Source organism: Psittacula echo, assembly GCF_963264785.1.
Source record: "Psittacula echo genome assembly, chromosome: 1".
Classification (NCBI taxonomy): Eukaryota; Metazoa; Chordata; class Aves; order Psittaciformes; family Psittacidae; genus Psittacula; species Psittacula echo.
In genome coordinates, this window is record NC_137735.1 from 79,372,897 (window position 1) to 79,387,472 (window position 14,576).

General features: G+C 39.0%; 1 protein-coding gene across 1 annotated transcript in view; it reads left to right on the plus strand.

Moving 5' to 3' along the window:
• Window positions 1-14,576, plus strand: part of AFG2A (AFG2 AAA ATPase homolog A) — a gene marked incomplete at both ends in the record, with an annotated part of 201,157 nt that overhangs the window by 2,115 nt on the left and 184,466 nt on the right. Inside the window, 6 exons of the mRNA XM_080612414.1 lie at window positions 4,330-4,388; window positions 5,542-6,165; window positions 8,463-8,592; window positions 9,219-9,275; window positions 10,114-10,237; window positions 11,539-11,794. Coding sequence (XP_080468540.1) covers window positions 4,330-4,388; window positions 5,542-6,165; window positions 8,463-8,592; window positions 9,219-9,275; window positions 10,114-10,237; window positions 11,539-11,794 — 1,250 coding nt within the window. The remainder of the gene's footprint in view (window positions 1-4,329; window positions 4,389-5,541; window positions 6,166-8,462; window positions 8,593-9,218; window positions 9,276-10,113; window positions 10,238-11,538; window positions 11,795-14,576) is intronic.

A 14,576-nucleotide genomic window follows, 5' to 3' on the forward strand; every position in this document is an offset into this window, starting at 1 on the left:
AGAGTGATTTTATTTTTTTTTTTAACGACTTTCCTTCAAAACTTGCCCTTTGTATGTGTGTGTCTTTGTGCTCTGCTTTTATTTACTGGAATATTTTTTAGGATTAGAAATTCTGAGATGTTTCTTTTTTAATTGAAATTCAGTCCAAAAAAAGAAGCAAAAGGTACAAATCACAGTTGTCTTGAAATCGTGAATGCATTGAGAAATTAACATTTTAGCGATCTGCAGAATACAGACTTCCTGTATTTGTGATTCTCAAAGCATTCCACAGTCAGCATTTGGGTTGATGCAGAATCTGATTGTAGTTAATTCCTAGATAAAGTTATTTTACAGTTATTTTGAAAGTGTGCCAACACTTCAATTTCTGTAAATTAACTTCACTTCCCCGTCAAGCCTCTGTTTTCAAACATGACATTGTCATTGTCCATTTTAATGGGAAGATGCTGTTTTCCAGTGTACTGACTCTCAGAAATGCTAGTGAAGCAGTCTTGCTTTGTGTCAGGAATATAACCAACTTAACTTTGATTACAGTTTTAGTGGTTAATTTGGCTGCACATTGTGTGCTGACTTCCTGCCATCAGCTTGCATTGCCCTCTGTGCCTCTCTACCAGAAAATGCAAAAAAAGTATCTTTTCAATACGGTTAATTTAATCTGATAGGATGTTTTACTATTATTACATACTGTTTGGTCGTAGAAGTGTTTGAAAACAGTCATTTCATTAAAAAGTGAACCCTACATTAAATTAAATAATTAAGCATAATCTACTTATATTTCCCCATGTTAATATACATTCTTTCTTCAAAACTGAGACTTTTACTGAAATATAAGCTAAGGATGAGGTCAGAGGAATTGCGTATGTAACTTCAGAAATATTTGATTACTGTAATTTTCTTTGGAAACTGTTCCACAGTCAGAGGTTTCCCTCTCGGCCAGTCAAGAGTCAGGCTCTTAGGGTTGTTATACATATGTACCACCAGATTAAAAGTCATATAAATGGCTGTTTTTCTAGAACTACTCTAGGAAAAAAAGAAAACTGTAACTGATCTGTTTTAATCCTGTTCACTTATTACAAACCTTAGTGCCATTCTACCATGTAAGAATATAAATTATTAAAAGAAATGGAAATCCCATTATCTGAGTACTGCCTAGGTTTCTAGACACTTTACAGTTGCAGCTCCTTCTCTGCAAATTAATACCTCTAGGGAGTTGCTTGCATACGTAATTTAGTGGGTTTTTTTTTGTGGGCTTTTTTTTTTTTTTTTTTTTTTTCTTCAAATCAGTCCCCAACCTCAGACTCCAAAAACGTAACCAGATGTATTTACTTGTCAGGAATGGCAATGATATTTTGAATGAGCTCCTCTAAATTAGCATAATACACCTCTTTCCCTCAAGTTACTCTGTTATCAGTAGATTTGAGAAATGGGGGTTTATTTCTGGATTTAGAGCGCCCCCCGTTGATCATACTTTTATTTGCAGTAGCTGTAACTGCTTTAAATGCCTTGGCGTTGCTGCTGTTTAGCTCTTGCTGTAATGCTTTTCAGTAAATGCTTACAAAGGTTGTGGACAGTTCTCTGCAAAAATGTATGTAGTCAAAACATCGTGTTGTGAAATCAGAAAGGCTAATGTGTGAGGTTTGTACAGATTAGCTGAGGGGGTTAAATCCTACAGAATTAAGAAACTGCTGAAAAAAACCCAGTTTAATGAGATTTAATGAAAGGTAAACAGGAAAAAGGTTGTATGGATAAGTCACCACTGAAATAAAAAGAACCTGAATTGCCACAGTCTTATACATTGCAGTGTATCTGAGGAGTGGGGAGAGATAATGATGTCTGTGCTCTTAGTGACATAAAATATTTTAATAGACACTGGAGAAAGACATTCTCACAAGACACTTTTTACCTTTCACTTGCTGTAGGTTAAGACCACATTTGTTCAGTTGTGTGTTAAATCCCAGTTGAGAAAGTGCTGTAGGCCTGGCCAAGGTTGGTGAGGCTTAAGGTTTATCTGTTGAGTCACTTAAACTTGGTTAAATAAAATGTTAGAAAATATGTCATGGAGAGGACTTGTACTGTTTTGATAGTGGATATGCAGTGCTTAAGGCATGCATGGTTTTGCAAGTGCTGAAGGTGCTAGTTTCATGAATAGAAGATGTGTATGTGTGTTTGCAGGGCTGGAAGAGACTTATTTTATCTGTAAAATTTTTAAATTCAGTAAATGTAGCTATGGCTGTTTTGCCTGGTGAGATGAGAAGCATGCATTTCATGTTTTTAATCTTAAAAAATTGTAAATATAAGTTATGATATTGTTTATTACAGCATTATGTATAGAAAAACTAACTCAGAATTCAATATACATGCTTCTTTTGTTGCTATGTGTCTAATATTCAGAGTTAAGATAGTATAAAAAACAGACTAGGGACAACGTGGGCCCTCTCCCGAAGCTATCAGGAGAACTGGCTACCCTGGATTTGGAGAAAGCTGAGGTTCATAATGACTTCTTTGCCTCAGTCTTCACTGGCAAATGCTCTGACCATGCCACCCAAGTCTTGGAAGGCAGATGCAGGGACCGGGAGAATGAAGACCTTAGGCCCACTATAGGAGAGGATCTGGTTTGAGACCATCTTAAGAACCTGAATGTGCACAAGTCTGTGGGACCTGATGAAATCCATCCGTGGGTCCTGAAGGAGCTGGCGAATGAAGTTGCTAAGCCACTGTCCATCATATTTGAAAAATCATGGCAGTCAGGTGAAGATCCCGACAACTGGAAAAAGGGAAATATAACCCCTATTTTCAAGAAGGGGAAAATGGATGACCTGGGGAACTACAGACCAGTCAGTCTCACCTCTGTGCCTGGCAAAATCTTGGAGCAGATTCTCCTGGAAGGCATGCTGAGGCACATGAAAAACAACAAGGTGCTCGGTGACAGTCAGCATGGCTTCACTAAGGGGAAAGAAGGCCTGACCAATTTAGTGGCCTCCTATGATGGGGCTACGGAACTGATGAACAGGGGCAGAGCAGCTGACGTCATTTACCTGGACTTGTGCAAAGCGTTCGACACTGTTCCGCATGACATCCTTGTCTCTTTGATAGATGGACCACTTGGTGGATAAAGAACTGGCTGGATGGCTGCACGCAAAGAGTTGTGGTCAATGGCTCGATGTCCAGCTGGAGACCAGTAATGAGTGGTGTCCCTCAGGGATCGGTGTTGGGACCAGTCTTGGTCAACATCTTTGTTGGTGACACGAAGAGTGGGATTGAGTGCGCCCTCAGCAAGTTTGCCGATGACACCAAGGTGTGTGGTTCGGTTGATACGCCGGAGGGAAGGGATGCCATCCAGAGGGACCTTGACACGCTTGTGAAGTGAGCTGATGCCAACCTCATGAAGTTTAACCATGCCAAGTGCAAGGTCCTACACCTGGGTCGGAGCAATCCCAGGCACAGCTACAGGTTGGGCAGAGAAGAGATTCAGAGCAGCCCTGCAGAGAAGGACTGGGGGGCGTTGGTCAATGAGAAAATGAACATGAGCTGGCAGTGTGCGCGTGCAGCCCAGAAAGCCAGCCGCATCCTGGGCTTCATCAAAAGGAGTGTGACCAGCAGGTCGAAGGAGGTGGTCCTGCTCCTCTACTCTGCTCTCCTGAGACCTCACTTGGAGTACAGTGTACAGTTCCGGCGTCCTCAACATAAAAAGGACATGGAACTGTTGGAACAAGTCCAGAGGAGGGCCACAAGGATGATGAGGGGATTGGAGTACCTCCCATATGAAGACAGGCTGAGAAAGTTGGGGCTGTTCAGCCTGGAGAAGAGAAGGCTGCGTGGAGATCTCATAGCAGCCTTCCAGTATCTGAAGGGGGCTTATAAGGATGCTGGGGAGGGACTCTTCATTAGGGACTGTAGTGATAGGAGAATTGGTAACATGTTAAAACTTAAACAGGGGAAATTTAGATTGGTTATAAGAAGTTCTTTACTGTGAGGGTGGTGAGCAACTAGAATGGGTTGCCCAAGGAAGCTGTGAAATGCTCCATCCCTGGTGGTGTTCAAGGCCAGGCTGGACAGAGCCTTGGGTGACATGGTTTAGTGTGAGGTGTCCCTGCCCATGGCAGGGGGGTTGGAACTAGATGATCTTAAGGTCCTTTCCAACCCTAACTATTCTATGATTCTATAATATGAAGACTGGCAAGTGCTCATCCATCTTTTGTGTTTGTGGGGTGAAATGATATCCTGTAAAATAGGTTGTATTTATTAGCTTGGTGCCTTAATGGTATGGACTCTGTTTTGGTTTTGACATAGTTACTGCTTGGAAAAATACTTTTTTCTTCCTTCCTGCCACAGGGACAAAGATGCCACCATTAATGCCGAGGAAATGTCTGTCTGTCTACTGAGAAACCTAGGTACAAGTTTTGTTGTTTCTCTTTTGATTGTTTAATTTTTATAGTAGATCCACAAGTTTTGGATAGAAAAGCAGTTTCCTCTAATGTTCTCAGTTGAGAGCTTATAGCGAAATAGAGTGCGTTATCCTGCTCATGCTGCTTCTAGGGATTTGTCTTCTTTGGGCTAAATAATTTTGCCATGCTGTAAATATGTAATTTACATTAATTGTGATCTATTTCTTCTGATCATTATACATACTACTGGTTCAGGTTACAGCTGTTTAGCAATCATTGCTGACCTTCTGGCTGATAATTGTGATGCTCTTTGGGGTTTACTTGCAGTGTGAAGGAAATAATGCAATACTATGCCTTAAAACAAAATAAGGGATCAATATTAACATGAAATCCCATACTCTGAATTACAATTTTTTTATGTTAGTGATAAATGAGGATAATTGCTCTTTATTTGTGTGGTACATAAATACATAAGGCAAAAAAAGCCAGTTAACTTGTAGAAGATATAGCACTACTCAAAGCACTCACTGCAAATTGTTGTACTCAAAGGGAATATTCTGATTTAGGAATTAATAAGAGTATTGCTATGCTAAGAAGCAGAGACCAATCTGCATTTCAAATTCATAAGTTTGGAAATAATAAATCTTGTTTACATTTCTGCCTTTGTTTTTATTGTGCCTGTAGGGTGTGTTCAGATCACATTGCTTAATCTTTCTCTGTCAATGCAAAGGCTAAAAACCTTGGCTTTTTGTTAAGCCAAGACTCTCAGAGAAGGTTGTCTAACCATGAACTGTTGTGAACCTATAAGGCACACAACAGATACAAAATTTTTACTTCTTACTAATTCCATAATCTCCCTTTGTATGGTGTGTGAAATTTAAAAGGCTCAAACTAATGATATGTCATGTGAGAGATTACATATGCTACTGGTGAATGTTTATCCAATAGTCTGTTTGTACATGAAAGGATCATTGAAATTTACTGAAATTACATGGAAATTACCTGTCTTTTGTTATGGTTATTTAGAGCACTCCCTATCTAGTCTTCCAGTCTTCCTCACAAAGAATTGTTCTGATACAAGAATGTCTGAATGTTACTGCTGCCAAAGTAGATTGAAACATTGTCTTTTTTTTTTTTTTTTTTTTTAATCTTCCCATAGATGGGAAAATTGTTTTACCAGGAAACCTCTTGGCTTTCACCTTCTATGGCAGAGTTTGTAACATCGTGGTGATGAAAGTGAAAGGAACTGATGGTGCAGAGCGGAGTGCCGTTTCCAGTGATGTGCATGAGCCAGACCTTGAAAGATCAATTTTGGACTCAAGTATGTTAGATTTGTCCTTCCAGCTCGGCAAGATGGACATTGACAATAGTCCAGAGGTTGCATCTATGAGTACACCAAGCAAACTGACGGATCCAAGTTCACCACTTACACCCAGTTCTGCTGTGACAGCCAGTGATCAAGGTGCTGGTCAGGGAGAGAAACCCTGCAGCAAGGGAGATGGCACAGACCTCAGTAGTAATTTGGAGTCGCCTGGGAAAGGAGGCAATGAGGGACTCTCACTGACTGGCAAAACTGGAGCAATAAGCAATACAGACACTTTTTATTTCATTTCTCCAAGAACTAGAATCAATTTTATTGAAACAAGGTCCAATGCAACAGATGATGGTGATTGTGAATCCCAAGTCACCTATGATATGATAGGAGGTCTAAGCAGCCAGCTCAGAACTATTAGAGAAACAGTTGAACTGCCCTTGAAGCAAGCTGAACTGTTCAAGAGTTACGGTATGATGCCTAAGAGTTGGCTTTCTTCATTTTATACAATTTTTTCTTCTTTAATGTGACTTTTACTTTGTTCAGTTTTTTGTAAAACAAAGCTATTCCAGGAATATGCGCTGAATTTTATTTAATGCTGGTCTGGTACACATGTGTGTTTGAACAATGTCAAGCTGTTTTATAATTCTTACTGTATGGATACTACGAAGATGTTATGATTAGCTTGTGAAAAATAATTGGGTAGGGAAGAAATATGTGTCTGTACAAAAAAATTCAGGCATGCATCAGCAAGTTTTATAGCAAATAGGAAAGACTTCTGTACTTGTGCATTTAAAAGGTGCAGATGTTTGTGTCTTCATAAGATTTCAGTTTGTTCTGGTAGAGTCAACTAATTACATCTTTTTAAGTTGATAAAAACTCAGTTGGATTAAATTATCTGTTGTTTTTATCCCTGTGTGTTGTAGGGTTCCTGCAAAATTTTAGGGAAGTTTTTGAGGCTGTTTACTCACTACTTGGTGTGTTTAGTAGGGAATGACAAGGCAGAAAAACTAACATGATTACTGTTGCCATATATAAAGTCATACTTAACATATATAGACACTTTGGAGATTTTTGTGGCAAAGATAAAACTCTGTACTGTGTATTTATCACAAATGGATAGGTATAAAGTAGGTGTGTCTGCTCACTGTGCTTGTTTAGGTGTGGATCACTGTGAGACAGGGCTTTTACCTATAAATATTTCTTTAATACAATGTCTTTGAGGCTTTTTATTTCTCTCCCTTATCTCTTCCCACACATATGCTTAGGGAGGACATGATTTCAGTTATCATTGGGAAAATTCCCAAAAGGCACTCTTTTGGTGTGCATTCCTTGGATGTGATGGGCAAGTGTCAATGGAATGGTGTGAGGCATCTTCATCTGCATGTGGTCCAGCTCAGTTCACTGACCTCCAACCTCAGCATCACCACATGATTTTGTGTTAGCAAAAAGTTTGCTTCAGTGTCAGTGTTATTTGTACTTAGTCCCAAAACTGCTTGATCAGCTTCTGTATTAATTACATGAGAGATGATGATATTTCCTCATCAGTTACAAACCTTTCATAACCATTAAAACGTTGAGAGCCCTTGATTCCTCATGGGGAGCAAGGCTGTCAGCTGAGCTGAGTGAGACCTTGGTTCAGCAGCTCCGTTTCTTGCCAGTACCAGAAACACCGCATGAGGGAGCAGCACATACTTTTAACAGAGTGTTGTAAAGTAACTTCTTTTTAAAGACACTTCTATCTTGTGTCAGTTAGCAGACAGTTTATTTCTTTTGAGTATGTTAGTTCCTAATGTTTGGACTTTCTGTCTATGCCCGCTGTATTATTCTCCATCACCACTGGGATGTGACCTGCCCTTCAAGCATTGTTTTCTGTCTGGTATTGCAGTACCAGACTGATGTTTCTTCTTTGGTTGTGTTTCAGCAATGCGTTTGGTGACAGGGTCAGTCCTTTGTCAGGCTTTTCTTCTTTTTGCTTTCTAATTTTTCATCTTCTGTTTTTGGCTTTGTGCCCATTCGGTTTGGCTTTGGTGGTCTGAAACTTTTTGGGGGCTTCTGCCTGGGATCATAATGTTACTTCATGCAGTTACCTGTAGTTTCTGTCCAGTTTTAACTGTACACAGTTGTACCTTGTTCTTCTGATGCCCCTTATGTTCTGTGCGTGAACGTTTCTATCTGCTTTAGCTTGTAACATTTGCCATTAAAGAGGCAAATTAATCCTTTTGATGTGTGTTCTCAATTTTTTTTATGAGTATTCTTGAATTGAACCTCACAGTATTTCTGAGGGATTTTTCTGAATCGAACCTCACAGTATTTCTGAGGGAAAAGTGGTTTTCTGACATTGGAAATTTGTAATAATGACACTAAGAATCATTAATAACTGATTAAAGCACATTCATGGATGTTAGGTACTCAGTCCGATAGGTTTTTTTTTAAAAAAAACCCCCAAAACCAAGCACCATAATGCATATGGAGAATTATAATGTTGAACTACTGAAAAATACAGTGATTGAAATGGTTGCTTTTTAAACAGAAGCATCTGGTTTTTAAAAGTAAAAATATAGATCTATGCTCTGTATAAGAGTGCTCTTCCTACTGAAAGCCTACAATTCTATCAAAATGATATGTCTGTTAAAGAAGTTAATGCTGAGGTCAAGTTGTAACTGGTAATAACCAGGACAGTGAAAATGTGCAAGTGCAGGTTGTTCAGACTGGCATTTATCACAAATAATTTCCTTCTCTGTTTGTGTGCATGTGCTTGTTGAAAGGAATCCGTCCTCCTAGAGGAGTGCTCCTGTATGGCCCTCCAGGTACTGGGAAGACTATGATTGCCAAAGCAATTGCAAATGAGGTTGGCGCTCACGTTACGGTTATTAATGGTCCTGAAATAATCAGCAAGTAAGTTCACCCAATTTATTTTCATTAATTCAAAAAATATATTAGCTTGAAGTCTGTCCTGGCGTCTGTTTGTGGATAGATGTAGAACTGGCTATGGGCTATCTGCCCAAGAAAGTAAAAAACTAATGGGAAAGGGTTGTCTCCAGTAGGGCTTATGTTTCTTCTTGTAATAAGAGAGGTTTATTGGATTCAGCCAATAAATTTGTGTAAGGCAAGAACTAAATTAAAGAGGGGATTAAAACTGCATCTGCAATTGCATGTTAGTTCTGCAACAAGAAGCGGGGCTTGTTAAAGCATAATTGAAATGAAGGTGACACTGCACCAAGTAGTGTCTCCTGGGAATTGTTTGTTTGTTTGCTTTAAAAATATAGATAAAATTAACACAGAAAAGAGAAGCTTTGCACTTTAATCTTTGTTCTAGTTACAAGATGGTAATATGTTTGCCTGTGCCCCATTTTACCTCAATTTCTTGTTCTTGTGGAAATAAAGATTGTTGTAGATTTGCATGTACTTGGGGACTTTGAAGGGGTGTGCTATGGCTTTTTGGAACACACGAGCAGGAGTTTTCCAAGTTGCCTGGAAAAGACCAAAAAATGATTTTTATTGAGGTATTTTAATTATTTTAGGTTTTATGGGGAGTCTGAATCAAGATTACGTCAAGTATTTGCTGAAGCTTCCTTGTGGTATGTTCTTTTGGATAATTTTTACTTTTACCACTTATTTGCGGTATTGATTTCAGCATTAATGTTCTTAAAAGAAAAACATTTGCACGAATCTTTGAATTGTAATTTTTTCCTGTAGTGGTTTTTAAAAGGAAGTAAATTTGTTTGTATAGAGCTTAGCTAGAAGGAAAGCAGTGAAATTCTAGTATGCCTATTAAATGCTTTTGGACACTACCCTTTTTAAGGGACTGTTGTAGATGGTGCCAAATCACTTGACCTGTATCATTAGTGTGTTGTACGCTTATTTCAACAGATAGAAGCAGGAGCCAGAGTTTCACCTGGATCCAAATTTTTCTCTCTAGTTTTATCTTTGGAGAGAAATGTAGCGTGCTACTGAGCCATGGAAGCCAGTTCTAAATGAGCTAGTGTTGGTTCTAGATATAGCATGCCTCTGGATTAAGCTGGCATTCTGCCCAAATTTATTAGACCTGGTTAAGGCAGACTTTAGATTTCCAGATGATTGGTGTTCACAGTACACCAGCAAAAGACTCACATACTGTATTTGTAGAAGAGGCAAATAAACTGCTGCCTTTTTACTCATGTTGAGTCTTTGGGAGACAGAAGTAAAAAAGTAGATTGGTCATCTTGAAGGTATTAGTTGTTTGATATATTAGTCATTTTAGTTCAAGGTTGAAACTTTCCACCTTCCACCTGAAGAAGTGGGATGCTTGTGAGTTTTTGTAGGAACTATATGTTTTTCATAAACTGCTTAGTATTTCTCTGCCTTGGTGTTTTAAATCTTCCTGAGCACCTTAACATTAATTTGCCAACCCCCCCCCCCTTTTTTTTCCCTCTCCAGTCAGCCCTCCATTATATTTATAGATGAGTTGGATGCACTCTGTCCCAAGAGAGAAGGGGCTCAGAATGAAGTTGAAAAGAGAGTTGTTGCTTCACTGCTGACGTTAATGGATGGCATTGGCTCAGTAAGTAGCCTGTATTGCAACAATTAATGTCTGTGGGGACTAGCTGCCCAAAATAATTTTGCTTCTTATAAAGCAGCCAATTCTGTATGAGTCATTTGAGAGAAAACAGGTTTAAGTGAGACTTTATATAGTAATCTAATGCTTTGTTAGGTGCTAAGTGGAAGACATAGGAGGAGAATGTCTCCTGATAACTGTGAGATTAAAAGCTTTCTTCCATTCACTGTCTTCCTTTTGCCTTCTTCCACTCTTGTAGTTTCGCAGATAAATAGCCCATCATTGAACAAATCCAGATTTTCTGGATTTCTTTTTGCTCTGAAATCAAAGTCATGAAAATATTTCTGGTGATATGTAGGCTGCATTAGTAAAGGCAACAACAGGTATTTCAAGATTGCCATAGTAGTATTTGGGACATAAAAAAAGCCTTCTGAAGAAGCATTAAATTTGAGGTGAGTACATTATGGATTAAGCCCACAAAGTTGGCAATCTTTCATTGATAATTTTATGATTATCAGCAGGAAACATGAAAGAAATCTCTCCACAGTATGAAAATTAGTTTTGTGCTGTTTTATGTGATCTGCAAGTTTCTCATTATTTTTCTGCATGATAGTTTGAGTTGTCCAGTCTGGAGTTGTTCACAGGCAGAACATGTTTTCTGATGGCAAAGGGAGATACTCTTCACTCTTAGTGAATGAGTGCTTCATTCACTAAGAGAATTGTACTGCAAGAGACTTCTTAGCTGATTTTGCCTCACTCCAGCAGTGAAAAAGCAGAGCCTGAGAAAATTGTTTCGGATTTTTGACCTTGGTTTTCCTGCTGTAGCTACAGGAAGCTTTATAACCTCCTGTCTCTGCTGGTTTTGATACCTCAAATTATTTGTTTCCCAACCTTTTTTATTCAACGTCTGCTGATACCTTTCTGTTCTTGTGGCAATGCTGCATTTTAGCTTAAACACTGCTTTTTCTTTCCTTGGTGCTTACTTTCCTGATACGTAAAGCAAGATAGAAAAGTAAGCACTTGGGGATTAAAGTGGGAGACACTAGAATGAGGGCATCTTGGAGGAAAGGTTCTGTTGTATTACCTGTATGTGCAGCCTACAGTATTGCTAAATTGCAATTAGGGATAGGTTGGATGGGATCATTTGTGGGCTATATATTCTGAAAAGTTCTCTTTCTTCCTTTATAGGATCTCAGGATTTTGGTGTGTGTCATAATTGGGAAAATTAAGCAAGGAATATGTTTATACGATGTGTGTCATTTAATTGTATTTTAAAATTAATATTTTGCATTGTTTGATGCCTTCAGGAGGGCAGTGAAGGACAGCTCTTGGTACTTGGGGCCACTAACCGTCCTCACGCACTGGATGCAGCACTGCGCAGACCTGGGCGTTTTGATAAAGAGATTGAAATTGGAGTCCCTAATGCCCAAGACCGTCTGGACATACTCCAAAAGCTTCTCAACAAAGTCCCCCATTCACTCACAGCAGCAGAGTTGGTGCAACTAGCTGATAGCGCGCATGGTTATGTGGGTGCAGACTTAGCAGCCTTGTGCAAGGAAGCGGGTAAGACTTTGTGCATCTTATTTAGGATCTTACTTTATTGTTAATCTCTTTATTTTGTTTAAAAATTCCACAATCTGTACTAATAGCTTTTAAACCAATGAAATTTAATTTTTGTGTCAAAGAAAATATAGCCAAGCATGGAGCACAAGGAACACCAGTCTGCTCCTGGGCACATCAGAAAAAGCCTTTGAGTATTAATAGATTTGAAAAGTGAATGTCAAGATAAGTAACACTGGGGAGTCCTCTGTGCCAGTTCTACCATATTAGAGAGCTAGCTGTCAGTAAACCAATGGTTTAGTGAGGTACCTGATACATCCCAGAGAGTTTTCCTACTCTAGATCCTGCCCCTTCCATACAAAAAACCTAAGTCACTCAGCCTGGGCAGATTGTCCTGCAGATCCTTGTTCCCAGGAGACTGTGGGCCTGAGTGGTGTTTACTGTGGCTCCTTCTTTTGTGCCTATATTTCATTTGCCTGCAGGTGCAGAGCTTGTGACATGGGCAAGGGATCTTGTGCACCTGGGTCAAGTTGTGCCATGGAACTGGGAGAACTAGAGAGCATGGCCAGAGCTGAGGGCTGGGAAGTGCCTCTGGCCTCCAGCACAGGCATAGCCTGGAGAATTATCCACACATTATACAGCCAGGGTTCAGTATGTTCCAGGGAATACTTAAACTCAAGTTCACTTCTGTTTTCCTTGGATGAAATATTAAAAGCGTCAATTCTTACATTTTGCTAGAATGCGTCTACACAGTTTTAAGTGTTGGACCATGAGCAGCCTTTTAAAACATTCAAAATATGACTCTTCAGCTCGGCTTATGTGTGTTTTCTCCCTTGTAGTTTGCGAGTATGTTTGCTGTATGTGCTGGTTACTTTTATTTCCTTTGGCACTGGGACAGCTTCCTCTGGCAGTGGCACAGTACACAGTTAATTCTTGCATCAGAATTAACTATGAAGATGACAGAAGTTTCATCAAGGGTGGTGGCACCTGGAACAGCAAGGTTTTTACTTGCCGGTTTCCTGAATTTTTAAGGGATAGTTCTCAAATATGAATTTCTGGACATTTGTATGGATCAAGAAGAAAAAAAATATGTATGGACACAGACTATTCATTTTATAGTGTGCTTCAGTTGGCCTCAGTTGTGTTTTAAGCTCTATGTTAGCAAACGTTCATTTTAAAACAAATATATACAAACAACAACAACAAAAAGATAAACTCCCTTTTTACTTTCTTTTCTCTGTTTTTGGAAGCCTCTCAGTCAGCCTGTCTCATGGTCGTCACATAGTAAATGCTTAACTAACATAAAACTTTCAGTGAGAAGTCTTGTGGTTTCAATTCCAAACATGACCCAGCCTGGGATTTCCTTGTGCACATAGATTCTGGACACTTCATAATCCAGCTGCAAATCGGTGATATTTATACACTTAATGAGGGCCTTTTAGAAAAGAAATTTTGAATGTTGTGCAAATTGAACATTACTTCCTATCTAGAGTCAAAACTCCTAGCATCTACCTGTGACTGGTTGCAGGATGATCCGAGAGCTTTGTAGCCAGAGCTATTAGTGGGAATGGGAGAAGGAGAATGTCTCCTTTCTATTGATCTTTGCTCTTGAATGCTGTTAAAATTTCCTTGTCGTTTGTTAACTTGGAGTGACCTCTGCTGGGGATAATACAGTCCAGCGCAGTTAACTCTTTGTACCCAGCCTGTATTTTTCAAAGAGTTGCAGAAGCATGATTTTGTCAAAGTATGACATAAACTGAATTTAAGTTGCTCATCGTTAAAGAACAATCTCAGTTGGATTCTGTTTTTTCTGATTAAGCTCTTGAGTACCAATTTTTATATTAAGTTTTCAACACCCTATGAAATATTAGTGCTTTCACTGAAGCTAAACTTAGAAAAGACTAGCTTTTATGAGGTAATAATATTACCTCATAATGATAAGTAATAATATTTCTCATCAGCAGACCAAGGTTATTTCATACAGCAAAATTTCCAGTGTTTTGTCTAGTCTTCTTTGTTGTTCCAAGCAATGGGCTTCTGTTGCTTCACTTAAGAAACTGAACTGTGGGCCAAGATAGCTTGTTGTCCAGGAATGCTCTCTGATACTCAGCTGAAGTTTTCCTTGTTTAGTTTTATCCCATTATTTCTATTTACATCCTTGTATAACCCGTTCACTCTCCCTCCTTAGTGTTTACACCCTTCAGATATCTCTAGGCTGTTCTGATGTCCTATACCTCCTCATTCATTACTGAGCCAAACTATAAATATTTAGCTCTTTTAATCTTTTCTCATAAATAAGTCCTTCCTGCCTTCTGAGAAATCATGTTCATTTTCTCTGAACTCCCTCCAGTTTGTCAATAATCTTTTGGTAATGTAGGGCTCAGAACTGAACCTTGTATTTTGTATATATTGCAACATAAACCGTGATACTGCTGGTGCACACTTTGAAATAACTAAAATGCTTAAGGTTCAGGCAATAGCTGTGTTAAGAGTTCTTTTACAAATTTTAAGGTTGCTCGCGCCACTTCTGCAGATGATGGGTGTATAAGTACAGGTGAAACATGAAAACTAATTTAGAAGCAGGAATTCTGAACTTAGAAACACAAGTTCAGTTTTTGGTACAAGGTTATTGTTGCTTGCTAATTGTACTGCAGCAGTGGTCTTTGGGAGACTCGAGTCCTGGTTACCCCATTTATATCTGTAGGTACTTGAGTTGTGGCTGGAAAGCCGGAAAGTTTACAAGCTATGTTTAAATGTTAAAATATGTTTATATTTTTAATACTAA